The sequence below is a fragment of the Branchiostoma lanceolatum genome, chromosome 10 (genome assembly GCF_035083965.1).
Source record: "Branchiostoma lanceolatum isolate klBraLanc5 chromosome 10, klBraLanc5.hap2, whole genome shotgun sequence".
Lineage (NCBI taxonomy): Eukaryota > Metazoa > Chordata > Leptocardii > Amphioxiformes > Branchiostomatidae > Branchiostoma > Branchiostoma lanceolatum.
The window spans coordinates 9,823,694-9,842,881 of NC_089731.1; the positions used below are offsets into that span (position 1 = coordinate 9,823,694).

The following is a 19,188-nucleotide window of genomic DNA, read 5'->3' on the forward strand; positions in this document are numbered from 1 at the left end:
AATGAATAAGCAAGCTCGCAACTGTCTTAATACATTCTTATAGTGAACAATTACAAGGCAAACGTGTTTTTATATGATCCTTTTTTTTCGCGAAAGACAGTCTTAGTTCTGATATCATCTTAAGCTCTTCTTTGTGATGCCTCCTTTATTCACTTCCTCCAGGGTACTTTTGCTTATGAAATAGTGAATACAGGATAACTCCCGTAAACGTTACCGGCGCGTGCTCGTTGTGCCATTCACGAACAGACACGTACGGTGTGGTCCTTCGTGAATGAAAATGACACACAAACCTTCGTTCCCTATTCTGTACTGCCTCCAAATGGGAGACAATTGCAAGGCAAACTTTCTTACAATCGAACCTCGTCATCGTTGACGTACGAGTAACCTCCATCAACATTGATCCGGCAGGTTACATAAATCCGCCACTTTGAAAAAAAGTGGGTTTGAGAGATTTCTAGTGCAGCACCCCCGGGTATGCACGGTTTAGATGATACAGGAGTGCATTAAACTGGGAGACGTTGGGTTGGAGATCTGTCTGGACGTATATTTTCAGGGTGGCGTAATTATGTACTAGTAGTAGTACCCTGGCCTAGTGGAATTATGTTAGCAGATGTTACATGTAACACAACATTCAACTTCATAGTACCTCCAACCTAGGATGAGAGGGGCTAGGAAATGGCAGCTCCCTTAAAAGACTGACGTTCTGCTTGTTTCAGATTGCGTTAACTTTTGTTTCCCGCAGCCCACCTTCCCTTTCGGTCAGCTCCGAAAATAATCATCATTAAACCTCTGTACGCTTGAAAGCCTCTGACGTTCTGTCCTATCTATTTACAGTCGTGGCACGCTGGTGTTTAATGGAACACCGGGGAAGACATAGCACGGAATTGGACTTGACCTTCATGACTCCAGTAAACCTCACCATTTCATCTCCCATTAAACCTGACGAAACCCTGGTCCTCGGCACCCGGGGTAGAATCGGTAACCTTGGCTCACTTTCCTTACCGCTCACACAAGTGGTGGTGTGGAACTTGAGCATTCTCAAAACGTGTCATGGAATAACCGAAGAGGGTGAGCGAATAGGAGTCTTTTTGACAATACCTTTGCAAAACAGCACATTTGATAGATTGACGGATCTAGGACAACGCAATATGATCTGAACCAGGATCCATTGAACCCGACAAAAAGGCAATCTTTTGAGAAACAGCGATGGCTAAGGTCGGCCGCGCCCTGTCTGTGATGTGCGGGGATTGTTTGATAGCCATTGATTGGTAAACAGGCCTTGGATATATCCAATCATTATGTTTAGCCATACCTAGTATGGCTCAACATATTGTTTTTGTTCACGTTCTTCTTCTTCTTCTCCTGCCATATCTTCAAATGGAAACTACTCCGTCATTTTTTGGCCAAACGACCTGAAATTTGGCATGTAGGTGCAGATTGCAAATACCCCCAGACCCTTTTTAAATTTCGTTGAAACAGGCCTGAAAATCATTTTTATGGAGGTTTTTTGGGGCATTTTTAGACAATTTTCATATTTTGGGCTCCTGTGCCCTGGTATTGCAAGCAAGTGACCTGAAATTCGGTACAAGGGTGCCTTGAACATGTCCCTACAGGAATTCAATCACATTTCTGGTGTACATTACTTCAAAATGCTTCATTTGGGGGACTTTTGGACCCATTTTCAGACCAAAAACAGGCCAAAAGTGGTATCCCCGTTCCATGTTCTATTTGCTGCTGGCCAAGGAATCCATGTTCTATCTAAGGATCCCCGCGTTCCATCTGCTACTGGCCAAAGAACATGTGTTCTATTTAGGTCACCTGAGGTCATATTGCAGGAACACACGCAAGTCTTTGCAGTAAGAAGCTCTTGGTATCTCCCAGAACTTGTAGAGAGAATTTTTTTGCACGGGTGATTTTGGAATAGTCAATTTATGCATCGGGAGGGAGATTGGCGAAGTATGATGCTCTCGCAAATGTTACCTTTCTACATGCAGTTAATATTTCGATTTGCCCAGGTATTATTTTGGGACAGCCCACTTCTTGCATGGGGAGGAGTATGGCTAAACATGCTGTATTTGCTCAGGGGCAAATGACGGCCTTTCTAGTTTTATAGACTTTCGTTCCTCTTTTGCTATTTGTGACTCTAACTAATGTTGCTCTTTGTACGTGCAACATTATAACAGGACGACTAAAGAGCTAGTTATGTGAAATAGCACGCACAGAGGTACAAGAGTGCACTCTAGTAGAGATAGATGTTTCCATTCCCCACTAGGTGGTCCTTACAAAGCCGTTGAAGTATTGCCTCCACCCTTGTTGTTATTCCTGGCGAATGGCAGGCTTTATGAAACAGGCTTCGTGCGATTCGATCTTTTCCGTGTCATTGATCTTGGCTTTAGCCGCCCTTCCACCCTGCCACTAGCCGTGCATGCGGGAGAGCCAAGGTTATCCCGGGATACCCCCCAGCACTCAGGGCGGATCTCAGGCTGCCCCCAACCACAAACCACATAGGGAGGGCTTCACTTTTGGTCGGGTTTGTTTAGATCGAAGAAAATAGATAATGTGGAGAGAAATAACAGATTTAACAGGAAATATGCATCGCTGCTGGGACGAAAGCAGAGCACAATCTATTTCACGTGACCCTGAATGATAAAAAACGTCATCACGAACCAGTGAGTACGTACACATACGTCTTGACGACGGGACTACATACCGTGATTGCATACTTTGCTTTTAGATAATTCAGAACGTTATGTTGACATCTAGATCTTTCTGGCGTCTTCTTAAACAATGTCATTGGCTGTCCTTTGATAACCGTACACAGTGATCACCGAAATACCGCCCGATAAGTAGAATGCATTCTCACCCTCTTGATAATTTTATTACTTATAGAACCCACACGTAATCCGTGTGGGTGCTCTGTTGTTGCGTTTAAGATATTAATAACTCTAATGTTGTTGAAATCATCGTGAGTGAGATATTTGATCATTGCGTGCAACTTCCGTGCTGTCGAGTACAGAAGAACTATAATTGGCACTGATTCAACCAGATCGGATGTGCCGGGACGCTTCAACATTGCACGCAAAAACTGTTCTAGTCCCTCTTCCCCGTACGTCTGGGTCAATACTGTGGCGTGCGGACAACTTCATGAATAATGCTTCACTCCCTTCGCTCTGAAGGGTCAAACTTGATGCAGATTTTGTTACGGCAAAAGGAAATGGATAAGTGCTATGATGATACAGACTACAGATGCTGGAAAGTAAAGTGGGAGCACGGTTACAGAATGGTGTAACGTCATTTGTACTTCGGCTGATAAATGTGTTTCAGATTATTGATTTGCTTTCTTTCTTTCGATTATATCTGGTGATTAGGTCATAAAATATAGATACTGCACACTGACCACATTTCGCAATTCTATACTTGTTGTACAGCATAGTCAGATGTTATTATACTATTGATATACAACATCAGCTGCGGAATAACGTAATACCTGAATACAGATTTTCTTTTATAATTGTCGATGAACTTTACAAAGGTGATGCCTATACTTGATTGGTAGATGAAAAGATGGTCAGCAGAATTACTAAATGTGAAAGGACATATTTCTACCCTCCACAGTGTCAAAATCTGTGTTCATAACTGTCATTTTTATAAATGCCAACTCCTCTTTCATCATGTTATGCTGAAACGGCCTTCAACATGAAGGCCCTGGGTCTCAACTTCTTACGGGGTCGGTTACTGTAATGCACAATCAGCATACATATGAGGCGCTCAACTTTTAACTACCATTTTAGATATCATTTGGAATTCCTACGGAGTGTTCGAGGTCTTATCTGGTGATCTGCTTGTTTCGAACCGTCCTTCACCATAAAGAACCTATATCTCAACTCATGACGGGGTCGTTACATACTCCGCGCAATTAGCATACATATGAGCATCCATCAGTTTAAATTTGAAGGCGAGGATGTGACGAATACGACCGTTATACGATCAACACCCGAAACTGTTACCTCGTTACGTCGCGAACGCGCGAAGCTACAATCATATCGTATCACATATGCTACCAATATAACTTTAATACCTCATGTTCACCTATTCTACAAGGACGCTCGCGAAATCCTTAATAGAATAGTGATGTAGTTGTTCCAGAGGAGGTTATAAGATTTGTCGGGAGATGCCCTGGCCTATATGTAGCGTCCTGCCGCCCAGGTTCTGCTCCTCTAACCTGTAACTACAATGGATGATGCCACGCAGGGCTTCGTGTAGAATATATCGACTCCATATCTCAGCGCACAGCCTTGAGTATGAATGGCATTTCTCCTTCCGCTGCTCATGCATAAGAGCGGGGGAAATGTGAGCCTGTCATTTATCATTCCGGGCGTCCGTACGTTCTGGAGATAGCGTTGAGCGAGCGGGCATCGGGACGGGACGCGACGTGGAAAATTAACCATTGAAAGTGTGAAACGCCGTATAGAAGCTCACTCACGTCGAAAAAGAAGGCTTCCTACTCTTGAATGCATGAGAAGAACGACATGGGAGCAAACTGTAGCCATAAAGTCTGACAAAACTGGTGCAAATATGCTTGCATGGAGCGGGCTCAACATTGTCAATCGATAGAAGTAATCACTGTTCAGGCTTTGGTGACAAATGTTACAGGCGTGACCAAGGCCACCCTGGCTGCTGCCGTGAGGGGGATGTAGCGGTGGAGACAGCCTGGGCCGCTGGCTTGATTGGTTCGGAAACATGTAAGATCACCGAAGGCTGGCCGCCTACACACATAGCATACGGCTCTCTGTGCTTCCTTAACATGCAGGGAAAGTTGCCTGCCTGTGGCACGTGGATACAGAAGATAGATATATGCATGTCCACGTGAGGATACCTTACATAAGGTACTTTCTAAGAAACATAAGAAAAGAAAAGCTCACTAAAGCAGAGAACATGCGGCTAACGAGGGCTTCGATAAGCTATGCTGACGCTCTAGACCAAGTTCGCCTGTGACCTACCTAGCAGATGGGGTCCACTGGTTTTGTATTCTAACAGCGATTCTGTGCGCTATATATGTGGTTCCAGCCATTGTTGTGATGTTTCTACGTGTGTTTTCAGTATGCAAAGGTACGAATCCAAACTGGAAGGCAGTGAAGAACGCCATTCGCATGGCTAAACTGTACTTGTCGAAAGTTGTGGAGAAATTTAGAAACTTAGGGGCAAAAACAGGAACGAAAGAAATAACTGCTTCTGTTGTACACTGGGAGGTGGAAATGGCGCAACGATCGGGTATTGTCTATCGCTGGATTGCTGACCATGTCGCAAAGTGAGCGACTTTTCTTCCGAGTAAAGTAGAGAAAGAGTCTGCAAGTCCCAAACCACCGTACGAAAGTTGGCCTGGGTATGGACTTTCAGACTAGTATCTATGACCACAGGGTTGAGAGATAACGACGAAATAGAGCGCGTATAAACGTAACTTACATATGCCACTTGAAGACCATGAAGTACTAGTAATGTCCTGGTAACAATGAGATATCGTATCAGTAGTACCACAGATAAAGCGGACTCTGAATTTGGACGATCTCCAATAATCCTGACGATCAAATTTGTAGATACGGAAACTCCCATCATGAAAGTGTAGAAACCAAATGAAAATTATTCTATGTCTCAAGAAAATCTCAAGAAAAAGCTTATCGTCGCAGGACTAGACGGGAGAAAGACTTCTTGGTGCTGCAAAAGCATCTTTGAAAAAAGGGGGAGATGGGATAAATATCTCTTAATGCGCTCTTTTCGTGTTGAGGTAAAGGTAAGAAAACGTTGAAAGCTTTCGGATTGTGTCGCTTTGCGAGTCCGTGTGTGAACAAGTACGCTGTGTGCGCCTGGTCTTGATCATCAGGATAAAAATCAAAAAGAGAAAAAGTTGTGGTGCTTTGGATATAGAACAAAACGATTGGCAGTAGAGAAAATAAAAACTATAGAAGTGGTCCTACCTGGTATCTGGTTCTTCTTCTTGTTGTTCCTGTGTCCCTTCCCCTTCTTCCGTCCCTTCTTCCCTCCTTTCTTGCTCTTCCTGCCGGCGTGGCGTCCTTTCTTCCTCCCTGCCCACTCTTCCTCGTAGTCAGTGGTGGTGCTGGCGTCCCCGTTCCACGCCGCCTCCCCCTCCTCACTTCGGGCCGGCTCACGACTCTCGGCAGAAGCGGGCCTTGCCTTCTCTTTGTGGTGGTGATGCTTGTGGACTTGTTGTTCGCCGATGTCCTCGACACCACCGACGGCTAGATGTTCTTCCTCGTCCTCATCGTCGTTCCCGTCTGCCCGCTTCTTCCCGTGCCGATGCCGCCGGAAGGTGGGTTCCTCCTCCTCGGTGGGGAAGAACTCACCCTCCGTCTCGTAGTCTAGTTCGCTCTCGGCATCGCCGTTCCAATGGTTCCTGGTGGCCTGGGCCGGTGAGGAGCCCAGGAGGGGGAGCAGGACCGCGGTAAGAACCGCGGCGGCCAGCACTGGCCGCATTTTCAGATTGACAAGGGGCGCCACCGGACAGAAGGTGTACAGTCGGGTGCGTCTTTGTCAGCTGGTGTCACGTGATCACGGTGCCTTGCTGCAGATCTGTTGGGGCCAAATGAACACAGTTGATAGACACCGTTAACGCACTGATGAAACTTACACGTAGCTTATTGATTAGGTTTAGGAATTTAATCAGGTATAAATGAAATGCAACACTAAACATGAAATCAGTCTTTCCCAACACTTTTTATATTTTGTGCGTGATGTGGATATTGATGCGCCTAGGCCTCGTTTTTCACCTGCATACGTCAAACTAGTGGGCAATTTGAGGGGCAGTTTGGCAAGTTGTAAGGGACCAACCACTAATTAGCGGTTGGGAAAGGGATTCGGGTGTCGTTGCCGAGGGTATGTCATAAAGAAAATCATCTACATATGATTACTGACTAAAGAAAGGGCGAAAGTTCAAACCACCCCGTACAAATGTTTACTTAAGGTGCCTTTGTAAGACGATATCTAAACAGAGACATTGTACCATATTTCAGGATCCAGTCAAAGGTGACCAATGGCTTAACGCCCCCTCCGAAGGACGATATGCAACCTCAACCAGTAACGTACACACCGGAGTTCCAAACCCGGCCGGATCCGACACTAACTTGATGTTTTCAGACACTGTCCCCTAGTATGTAATATAAAATGACACGTGCCAATCGACAAAACCATATCATTTCAGTTCCGTCAATATGACCTTGCAGACGCGGCCCTACACGCGCCGTTAAACCGCTAGTGACCCTGCAGATCGAAGCCCGGGTTAGACGGACACGGCTGCCGCGTGTGCTCGAGCGATACAACACTCATAAATATTTCAGTACAACATTCAGATTTTCAATTTCCATGTAAGCTCCGGAGAAGATATACACAACGGGACGAAGTGGAAACGAATGTCGAATGAGTGTTACAGCTAGTTGTCTTGAATATGTCCGCTGTGACACCACACGGCAGAGCTCGATGCCTAGACTGTCGGTATCTGTTGGCGAGATGCCATTATCGAAACATTACCATCGATTAGTGCGAAGATCTAAGTGAAACGCGTCAATGTGGGATTGCGCGCATGCTGTCATGTCAATAACGCGTTCTCTGTATGTACTATAGTAGTGGTGTTGTCTTAAATCATGAAGGCATGAACTGAAGCATCAATTCCACTATTGCACTGCAGGCACTTAATCCAAGGTCCATCGACAAATGTTTAAAGAATGGAATAACGAAGAACGAAGTGTGGTAGAAGCGAATTTTCCAATTAATGTCGACATGTCGCAATGCCATCTAGCAGTAAAGTTTGGCATTGCAGCCATGCGCGCTTCTGTGTAAAAAGTCCCCACACAAAAGTGACCACTAGCGGACTTAGACAAAGTTGGTAATAGCGCCTGAGGTCACCTAAATTATGTGTCCGTTTCATTAACAAATGGACCGCCAGAGCCCCCAAATAGCATATGCGGCACGTGATTCTACTTGAAAACCACTGCAGTCTCTGGTATTGTAAAAAGCACTAACTATATCTCCCCTCACCGTACACCAAATGTTTTAAAAGAGGCCAACAAGTTGAATAAAAAGACTCTTTGCACACAACAAAGTGTTTTATTCAACCGACGATTCGGTGACCGTCTGTCACATTCCTCGGGGCAAGTCTGACTGGCTCACTTTGCACTTTACAGACGGTCACTCAAACGTCGGTTGAATAAAACACTTACCATGTACCAACCTGATGAAACTACTCACGGAGTCATACAACTTATACAATATATAATCATGTAACACACAATAGTGTTAGTATATAGCTCTGAGGTCAATTCACCGTGTACATATCTGCCATGTTATCATCTCATCTGTACAGTAAACAACTAGGCACCAATTTGTAAACATGTTATTTGCAGCAATATGGCGCTTCAAATGCCTTACATCTCATTTCTCGCTTTTTTTTTCATTCACGAGTCGATTAAGGTTTGACAAAGAAGTGCAACAATCTTTAAATGTTTAAGACAACTTTACATGTTTAGATTCCTTTATTGCAGCCTGGCAATTGAGAAAAGTGGCACCTATAAAATGTTACGTCATATATATATATATAGCATGGTTTGAAGCACCCTCCCCTACGTCTGATACATATTCTGTTGCTAAATGTAACGTAACATTTGTCCACCGTTGCCATATGCTAGCCTCCGTTGCAGACTCCTTCCGGCTGTTTTCTTTTTCAAGTTACAGTTTTCTTATTCACTATTACATATTTTTCTTATCGCTGGCAGAGTGGACGCAGACTCCTTCCCGCCCAGCGATGAGAAAAAATGTAATAGTGAATAAGAAAACTGTAACTTGAAAAAGAAAACAGCCGGAAGGAGTCTGCAACGGAGGCTAGCCACACGTGTCATCGCCACGACTAAAGCATACTTTTTACCATCTCCCTTCCTAATTTACTTCCATTTGGTCAAAAACGTAAGTGTAACTTAAGCCATAACATACCTATGGTCAGTGACGCTCCTCCTGGGAATTACAATTTGGTCTCTTCAGGGGTTAACCGCGAAATCATCCTGCGATGTTACGTGAACGTCAGGTTGTGTGATGGGAAACAAAACAGTACAAATCCTCCTCGTCTACGGAAATAACTGTTCTAGTCTCTTATTGATATGAAAGTAGGGCAATGTTTCTGAAGACAAGGCAGTGTGCTCTACTGCTCTGCACACACATTCTACCCTACCTACATTATTTTTGATCCGTCCCCAAAACGTGAGAGAAAGTTGTGGGAAGACAGGTGCGATGACGTCATGAAGAAACCAGCAAATAGCATAAGGGACGGCTTAATCTCATACAGTCCGTTATTTCTTCTCTACTTCTTGTTTAGTACAAATACAACGTTATTTTTAAACCCTTGACAGTGTGAAATACAAGAAAAAGACAATGTTGCTTTTTTGTTCTTCTAACAGCTATTTGACAGCAAAAAAATGACATGGCAACCATTTCAAACAACTTTTTGTCAAATGTATATCAATAATTTTATATACATATATACAAAGGCAATTTTGTAATCAGTTACCTTTTCCTAGTCAGTAGCAACATACAAAGCAATTCTAAACCTTGAAATTTCATATTTTTCAATAGTCTCAAGGTGTATTAGTGTTTTTAAAAACACACAAAGTTTGTTACATCTAGTCTAACAAAACTCTCTCTTAATGAAGGCTTTACTTAATCTGAAAAGATCTAATCCAAAGAATTTCACTTCGGAAAATCGGCAAAGCAGACTCGGTAGTTCATTCAGTAGTCATAGGACTATAGACATGATAGACTATGCCTTATGACATTGTATACACCAGGGGAAACGAGTCATCAACCCTATATAAGGCATTCAAGCACACTGCCAGCACTCTTCAGGTGTGTTTGTGGGAACTCTTCTTCTTGCCGGGTGCTGCCCCCCCACCCTTGTGTTTGGGTGGGGTCACCTTCACCGTGATGAAGGCTGGCTGTAGAGACCGCCCCAGGAACTGGGGCGTGGTCACGTCGTGAACCATGATCACATAGTCACCTGGGGAAAAGCACAGGTGAACAGCTGATAAAAACTGTCACAAAACAGGCAATATCTGGTGCAATAACAAGTCATTGCCAGATCCTTTCCATTGTTATGGAGGTAGGTAAAAGTAGCACCAAATTCAGTCACTATCACTAGAAAAATGTAGCAGCAGATTTGGTCACTGTTGCCATGAATGAATTCAGCAGATTATTTGTCTACTTATACAACCTGAATCTCATACCTGGTCTGGCAAACTTGCCCTCATTATGTTTCCCCAGAGTGGACAGCTTACTCTCCAGCTTCACCTCTAAGTTCTGGGTACTTGTGGCTGACTCCGCTATAATATACAGGAAAGAATGGGATGGTAATTCTTAGTGCCAAAATGTGGTGAAGATGAATCTAACGGACAGGTGTGACACTTTTAAGCCCTGAATGTATGATAGTATACATATTTGTGTGTGTAAAATCCAGTTGTAACTGAAACATTACACTTACAGTTTTCCATTAAACAGGTGAACCAGTGAACTCATGGGTTTAGGTGCTGAAATGCCTTCCATTAGGCCACACTTCCACTAGACAGCGAGCGCTGAGGGGCCGTTGAGTGACCAAAATTGGACTTTTCTGACCCTTGATTTTCTAATTCACTGAAATTTGATGGAGGATATATAGGGCAACAAAACACAGAAAACTTTTTTAAAATTCCTCCATTTTCCATGAAATTTGTTCAGTGATTTGTCCAATATTTGGTCGCTCATTGGTTGCTGCCTCTAGTGGAAAGAGGGCCGCAACTGAGTGAAGAGTTCAAACTACATTGTGTGTAAGTCACATCTAAATACCTAAACACTATTGTATGCGTGCAACACAGCAAATAGGAGAGTGTGACTAATCCAATGTAGTGCATGAATGGGTGAACAAAAGCAAGTTTGTTAGATGACATATGTATTAGAACTAAAAAATTCTAGATATGGGAAAATCAGACCCACACCCACCCACACCTAAGAAGATGACCTGAAACAAAGGGAACACTACTGGATACTACAAATAGGATGTGCTGGAAAAAACAACTATCACTATACATGTAGTATCAGTGATGCCACAACCAGCAATGACCCAGAACCAACCACGTTCATTTGTGTATTTCCTGAGAGGACCATGTGCAGGTTGCCTCCTTTGCAGTCTTCTTTGAGCAGAGGCATATTTTTTGGGGGGGAGTGCTGATACATAATTTTTTACATGGGCCAAGGTTCTCTAATACTGGCTTAGAGAGTTTTGCGGCCAATGGAGTTATGTTCCTGAGGGAGGATTGCCTCTCTTGTTGGAGTATCAGTGCTCCCCCCCCCCCAAAAAAAAATAAATGCCGCCACTCCCAGAAGTCTGTGAAGGAGACTAATGTGCAGGTGCCTTGGGTTCCTTTACAGGAAGGGGCACATGTACGTCTGAGTCAGATTTCAGGCTGATGAGTAACAGATAAGGAGTTTGCAGGGAGCTTTGAGGTTACTTTTAGTAAGGAACTGCACGGTAGAGGACCATCCAATATGGCATTCCTTGTAGAAATGCATGTCTGTTTAAAAAAACAACAACATTGGTTCATTTTTTAACATAAACTTAAAGAAGTGGGAATCAAAAGACGTGGTCGGTTCTGTTGAGGTGCAAGTGCCACCCGTGCAACAACGAAGCAGTTCTTACACCGCGATGACCTTGACGAGGCGACCGATCCTGCTCGCCCTTCAAAGAGAACATCAAACACAGGGAAAAATGCTCAATGAACCAATTTACAAACATGCAGAGAAACTGACATTAGAAGCAACTACATTTGCTGCAGCAGACATGCATGGCATTTGAGATGAAGAAACAAGACTGCACTGAACTATGCAGCAAACAAAAGGTAACTTTGTGGTCATGTCCTCTTAAAATGGGAAAATAACTACAATACGTGCAGTAAGAGTTTTAAAGAAGTTTGTCATCTCAAATAAGTCCATGAATTTTTCACTTCACAGCACATTACAGCATTCTGGTCTGTCTCACTGATATCTTTAAAAATAGAAAAATTAAAGAATACAGCAAAATGTTAAGACGTAAAAAACGTAAAGTTTCCAACTGTTAAACATAGGTATTCTTTTCTCTTACAAAAGGATATGTATTTTCCTAGAATTTACATTTTAGGGAGGCATTTTAGAAATCTAAAACAGTCCTTTCTCTATGAATGGTTGCCTTTTGACTGAACAATTTTGCAAAACCAGCTTTTTGTGAATCAGCAAGACAAACCGTAATTGTGTACAAGTAACGTTTACCACAACCTTCCACTAGTAAGCACATTTAGGCCACTAGCTTAGGAGTAAACAGGGTTATAGCTTACGGTCGGAAGAACCATCGTCTGATTCTTCAGATGACTCTGAAGATCCTTAGGCAAGCATTAGTTCAGTGACAGAAGAACGCCTGGTTTAAGATTCTATGTGTTTTATCAAACTTCAACAATACTTCATGAAAACTACAGTTCTAAGATGGTTTAATAAATGTCTTTGATACAATAGCACAAAAGTACTAGCTAGATAGGCATAATAGTTCATTCCATTGTCCCAGGCATAAAACCAAGAAAGAGAAGATTCCCATGTATCTATCACACCTAATATAATGCTAAAGCAGAAATGATCATATCTAATGTATGTAAACCGATAAAGGAGTTATAATGCCATCAATAATCTTGACAGAAAGGAGATGTTCAAAAATCTATAGAATCCTAAAATCTAATAATTTGTACTTTATTTTCTGGCTTAACTGCATTGACACGAAACATAAATCATTGATGAAAAGATGGACGCAAGAAAAAGCTATGTCACAGTATGTGTCAGGACAATTGACCCTACCTGGTTTTATAGCACTTGGGTTCCTGCTCTTTTTGCCCCCCTTCCCTCCCTTCTCCTTGTCCATCTCATCCATGAGGATGAAAGGTCGGTACATGGGAGGGGCCCCTGGGAGGAACAGGTCCTTAAAGAACAGCCCTCCTGCCTCGGATCGGCAGGAGTTGGGGGGAGGGGGCAGGGGCGTCTCTTCTGGGAGTGGGGCGTCAGAGGGGGAGCGTGATCTGTGCTGGCTGGATGTCCCTGAAAATACACAGACAAGCTCAAAACTGTTATACAATGTTGATAATGATAATAAGATAACAATATTGACTGTTCTTGGTTGTGAATCAACAGAACTATACAATGTTAGATAGGAAATTCTGGTGTTAAATTAAATGTACAAAAAACTCAGATACAAAACACCCAAGCAGCAGTTACCTTGAAGAAAGTGATTATTAAAGTTTTTCATACAACAAATGACCGGATGACAAGACCTCACCTGTAGATGCATTGTCAGCCTCAAGAGTAGTGTTGGCATCTGGATCTCCAGCTTCTGTATAGTCATGGAAAAACATGCAGGTCATGAAATGTAAATGTATTTACTGGCCTAATAGTAATTATGCACTGATGAAAAGACATGATAACAATCACTCTACAGTCATATTCTAGTCAAAGCTATTTAAACAAGTAGGTGTTTTACGTCCATGAAGGTTAGACATCCAGGTAATACGATATGCCAGATAACAGTTACTCAAGCAACTGGATATGATTGTGGAAACAGTCACGTGAGTGTTTCCACAATCATATCCAGTTGCTTGAGTAACTGTTATTTGGCGTAAGAAGGTGTCTTGTTTATAACCACTAATCTCTATAGCTAGTTAGCTATTTCTGTTTTCTAGATCAGTGGTCTTACCGTCATGCCCTACGTCTGACGCCGCGTCAGAACCGGCCTCGTGGATGGTCTGTTCCGCGATCAGAAACGACGGTCGCGGGGACGGCTTCACGTTGTAATCTGGAGGCAATTGGTCCAAGTCTGTCAGGGGGTATGATACCACCTCATAACCACTGTTGAACAATAAGAACAATGTGGGACATGAATAGTAACTCAATTTACTGTAATGTTTTTTTGTGGTCTGAAATATCTTGGATCAGATCTTGATTAAGTAAGATCACTCCACAGGTCAAACTGACCTGCTGAATGAAATAAAGCATATAATATATCTATGAAGATGTACTGATATGACGCATTGAAATTATATGAGGAAATAACAGAATTCTAGTCCAAGCAGCGATACAAATCAAAGCAGTCATCAAAAATACATTTTATCATTCGTAGTTCTGGGATAATGACAGCAAAAATACATTTTATGTTCCACAATAAATGATATGTTTTTCAATCTGATATGAACGCTTGTCAAATATAAAGAAGCAAAACTGCCTTTTACAATTTTTTAATATGATTACATTTTGTATACACAAATTTTTCTGTTCCCTATTCTATGACGCTATACAAAACCTCTTTAACTTTGCCTTTTTCTTCCTAACTGTGACACTGGGTAGTGACTAAGCGAGTGAATCTGTTCTTTTTACCAAATTCCAAGAAAGGAATGAAAGGAATGACGACAGAACTTACTATGGGCTGGAAAAGGGCGTCTCTTCCATGTCTTCTACAAGGTCAAACAAGGTCGTACCCTGCGTCGGAGCGAAGTATCGCACGGCAGCGCTCACCTGAATCTCACGACCATTTTCTGTGCAAAACAAGAATCAGATTTGACTTCTTTTACTCTGTCTTGGTATGATAAAGATGAGGTTAGGAGGGGATTTTGATATAAAGAAATGCATATAGGAATACATCTGATGTAATCTGAAATCAACATTATATAGGAATAAGTCTGATCTTTGGCTGAAATCAATCTTGTATCATTCTCCTTATAGCAGAGCTGAATCTGTGTTCTAGAAACTCCCTGCAGTCACTAACCCAAAGGAGGTATACACAGGTTCGGCTCTGCTATAAGGAGAATGTGTTGTATTATTGTGTGTAATCAAACTCATTTGTATGCACTTATTCGTTTGTATGTATGTATGTAATATGTAGTAGACCTTACAAAAGTTGCTGTGCTTTTGTTGTGTCAATAAAGATCTTCTAGTTGTAATGTACATCACTGGCATTGACGACCAAAACATTAGGACTGGGGACTTGATCTGCTTGTTTTCTTCTTTATTTTACAATCTCCCACATGTTGTCATCCATAGAATGAAGATTGTGTGACCTCACCTGAGACAACTTTGTCCTCATCATCCCTGAGTTCCACCTGTAGAGAGAAGGCTGTTCCCTGAGTCACGTCGATACTCTGTTCTCCTATAATTACTATCTTAGTCGCCTCAACTGTAAAAATAAATCCAATGGTCAGATGGTATATGATAATACATACTGCTTGCGTGAATATGATCCAGGTAACGGGAGTTAACCTCCATTAATATTAATCCGACATATTGAAAAACGGTGTGTTTGAGAGATCTCTAGTGCAGCACCCTTCCAGGTATGCACAGTTCAGATACACAGTGTTAGAGTGCATTGTACTAGGGGATTTTTGGTTGGAGACCTGCTTGGACGCATCTTTTCAGGGTGGCGTAATTATGTACCCTGGTGGAATTATGTTAGTAGACGTTCCCAACAGTTTTGCTGTTGTTGTGCACATATATAGCTCTACAACAGCCTTCATATACATAATTTGTACATTTATTGCAATTGATATGTCACCACCAAAACTGAGGAAATGAAAAACAAGGAAAAATTGAGAAGTGCTATGTCATGCTCTTCATGATGTTCCTACCTTCTGGTTTCCCGTTGATCCACATTCCCTCATACACCATCCCTGAGGCATGGATCATCGTACCTTCACCATTGAACATGTCGTTTCTCCACTGTCCCTGGAAGGACAGCACACAAAAAATTCATTCCTTGTACTTTGCTTTATCCTCAAAACCTAATCAAATTACATATAACGAAATACTCTTTTCAAAAGTCTTTTTGTACATGCTTTAATTCTATTAATGGAATTTCTTTATGTACCATTAAGGAAACGGCAATAAAGTGAACTACATGTACTAGTGATATGCAGGACCTTCATGTATACAAATGTATAATTAATTACTTCTATTGAAAAAGTACACAAAGTGACAGTATATGTGTAGTGACTTGGCTGCAATTCAAATGTTTCCAATAGATGCTGATTAGAATGTGAGTTATTTAAGCTGCTATGCATCATTTCCGACCTCATATATTGTGCCGTCTGGATATCTCAGCTCCCCGTGTCCCTGTCGTATGTCTCTCACAAAATCACCCTCGTATCTCTCCCCACCACTGGAAATTAAACAATGAAACATCTGTAATACACATGTATGTAGTCTGTATAACGCAAACTCCAGCTGTCCGGGGATTTCTGTCCCCTCCCCGCGGATATATGCGGTTACAGGGCGGCAAGCCGTTACAGGAGCTTGATTGAGTTCAGGCTAACATGTATGGAATGAAATTGACAAACTTGACACAAATTTGAGTGTCATTTACAAAACAATGTTAAGTAACATCATGATGAGGATGAATGTACATTGATATAATTTTTCACTGTAAAATGATAGTAATAAAAAGTAGTAGTAGTTATTGTAGTACTAGTAGTAATAGTATCCAGTACTTGATTATACTGCTGCGGGGGTCCCTGACCCAGGGGTGGGTAGCAGCCGGGTAGTCTTCACACCATGTTTTCAAGTGTCTCTGTCCAGCAGGTCCACACTAGTGAGGCCATACACCTTAAGATAGATAACTATTTCCAATATAAGAATAAAAAACTATCAGTCCCACCTGTATGTTTGTGATCCAGGGCCATGTCTCTTATTCTTGTGAAAAGATCCCTCGTAGACTCCTCCATCAGGGTCTGTAAGCACTCCATGGCCTTCAACGAAAACAAGAAAAACACAATAGATTAGTCTGCAGAATAGCAAAGCTGACACTTTAGGTGTCCTTGATACCTGACAAACATTCAAACAGCAACTTTCAGTTCTGGAATACTCTCTGATGAAGCAAACATTGCCTCTAGCTTGTAGTTCAAATCATGACAGAATATGTTGGAAGTAAAAGAGATTTTGCAATCCTCAGATCGATACTTGCACACATATGTTGTAACTCAGAATAACATACGATCAGTTACCTTCTCTTTGGTTGTGGTCAAATTCACCCTCATATCGGCTTCCGTCCGGACAGGTCATCACTCCGTGCCCGTTCATTTCCCCCTTGCTGAACTGTCCAGAATACGTGTTTCCGTTGGCGAACTTACGGAAGCCGTGGCCATCAATCTCGCCGTGGAAGAATTCCCCTTCGTAGTACGTGCCATCTTTCATGAGAAGTTTGCCGTGTCCTAAACATAGATCATTAATGGTTTTTCACCAATTTTCTTTTCCAAACGTTTCCCATAATCTTTTTAAAATATTATATCCAGAGAGTAAATGTACTTGAGAGAACACAGTCAAGGCCATAATGAATGATGTAACCAGGTACTGGGGTACATGACGTATTCAAAGAGGTTTCACCTACAAAGCATTGATGTTTCTGACCTACATGTAGGGTGAAGAGATGCTGCAACAGTAAGAATTAGTTCAGTGCTTTGATGAGTGACCCCCTATGGCCTTACACTGAGCGAGTTCGTTAGAAAAGAAAAAAAAAAGCCTCTTAAGATTATTTTCATAGAAATATAAAACTTTGATATGACAAACCTTTCGATGTACAGAGGTTCTCATATAGACCTCCGAAGTATGTAAAGTTGTGTAAGTTTTACTTTACTTACTTTCCACTGATATTGTCGCAATAATTTGAGCTACTATATATATATATATCAAAAGGTGGAAAGGAACAAGATGACGTCTTACCGTGCTTCTTGCCTTTGACCCACTCTCCCTCGTAGGTAAAAAAAGAGTTTGGATACTTGTACACACCAAAACCTGTGGAAGGAACAAGTTAGAGTAGCTTTCATATACGCCAAAAATAATTACTCAAGCAACTGGATAAGATTTTGATTTCAAGATTTCAAGATTTCAAAATCTTATCCAGTTGCTTGAGTAATTATTTTTGGCGTATCTTATTACCTGGATGTCTAACCTTCATCAACGTAGCTTTCATATAGAGTTACATTTTTGACAGACATCTTAAGAATTGTGTTAGACCTGTTGATATATGAAAAATAGATAGCATATCAAGAACAAAACTTTACCACAACGCTAAATAACGACTCTGGTGTGTATCTTGGTCATTTTAAGTTATGCCATTGCCTGATAAGGCTAAGAAACACAACAACTCTCCTCGAGATAAACTAATGATGACACTGCCCCCCTCCCCCTACACAGAGAACACACTCCGTCTAGTGCGTAACCTGCCACACCACCACCTAAACAAGTCCTGGAATAAAAACCCCACAGAAAGAAGACGCTCTCCGGTCATATTTCTGCCGTTCACCTACCGTCTCTTAGTTGTCGTGTTGTTTCTCCCACATACCGATCCGCCGTCCCCACTGTTTGGGCCGCCATCTTGGAAGCGTCCCCTCGGTAACACAACTCGTTCCCAGGATACTTTGACACACTGCTCTGGAACCAAGAGCTTCGTGGGAGCCGCATGGCCCCTGCTAGCTGCTTCCCTCCCTCCCTCCCTCCCTCCCTCCCTCCCTCCCTCCCTCCCTCCCTCCCTCCCTCCCTCCCTCCCTCCCTCCATCATTCATTCATTCATTCATTCAATCAATCAATCAATCAATCAATCAATCAACAATAAAAAAATTATCGATTAATCCACCAATCGCCTTTATTTATTTATTTTGCTCATATAGCTTCGCCATTGTAAAGCTTATTTATGAAGAACTAAACCTGGAAAGTTACATGTATAGCTTGAAAAGAGACATTGTATATACGTACGGCTGGTAGAAGTACTGTATTAAACCAGTGCTCAATCGGGCGGTAGTAGTAAACACACTATATAAACAGTAAGTACCCTATGTGACGTCGATGCTACAACCATACAAACAAAAAGTTCAGCACCAGAAATACAAACATTTGCCCACTTTAGATGCAGAGACGGAAGAAGAAAGTCCATTGCATTATAGATCGACAATCTGTTATACACTGCTGTATGCCTTCTATGTTGATAATCAGGGTATAGTCCGCTTGAAACCTTTGAACTTTTCCAACTGATCCGGGTGTTTTTGCTTATCATTATCATCATGAAGGTGTCCTGGTTACCCAGATAAATAATCAGACAGCGCACTAAAAGCGACT

General features: G+C 42.1%; 2 protein-coding genes across 5 annotated transcripts in view; both read right to left on the minus strand.

The window, feature by feature from the left end:
• The window catches only part of LOC136442819 (draxin-like), a 63,230-nt gene extending 54,123 nt beyond the window's left edge, over positions 1-9,107 (minus strand). Inside the window, exons 1-2 of the mRNA XM_066439772.1 lie at positions 8,995-9,107; positions 5,973-6,585 (exon numbers count right to left, since the gene is read on the minus strand). Of these exons, the coding sequence (XP_066295869.1) occupies positions 5,973-6,489 (517 nt within the window). The 5' untranslated portion in view covers positions 6,490-6,585; positions 8,995-9,107. The remainder of the gene's footprint in view (positions 1-5,972; positions 6,586-8,994) is intronic.
• Positions 7,755-18,514, minus strand: LOC136442818 (MORN repeat-containing protein 1-like). Of its 4 annotated transcripts, XM_066439768.1 has the most exons (14): positions 18,384-18,514; positions 17,797-17,868; positions 17,082-17,288; positions 16,736-16,826; positions 16,153-16,240; positions 15,711-15,807; positions 15,152-15,262; positions 14,510-14,624; positions 13,790-13,941; positions 13,376-13,429; positions 12,901-13,137; positions 12,393-12,437; positions 10,278-10,373; positions 7,755-10,051 (listed from the first exon to the last, which is right to left on the minus strand). In XM_066439768.1, exons 1-14 carry the CDS (start codon positions 18,448-18,450, stop codon positions 9,897-9,899), a joined length of 1,587 nt encoding a protein of 528 aa, XP_066295865.1. In that variant the 5' UTR covers positions 18,451-18,514; the 3' UTR covers positions 7,755-9,896. The 4 variants fall into 4 exon arrangements, with proteins under 4 accessions (XP_066295865.1, XP_066295866.1, XP_066295867.1 ...); XM_066439769.1 differs by lacking the exon at positions 12,393-12,437; XM_066439770.1 differs by lacking the exons at positions 7,755-10,051; positions 10,278-10,373 and adding an exon at positions 11,616-11,761.
• Between the last annotated feature and the right edge of the window lie 674 nt (positions 18,515-19,188).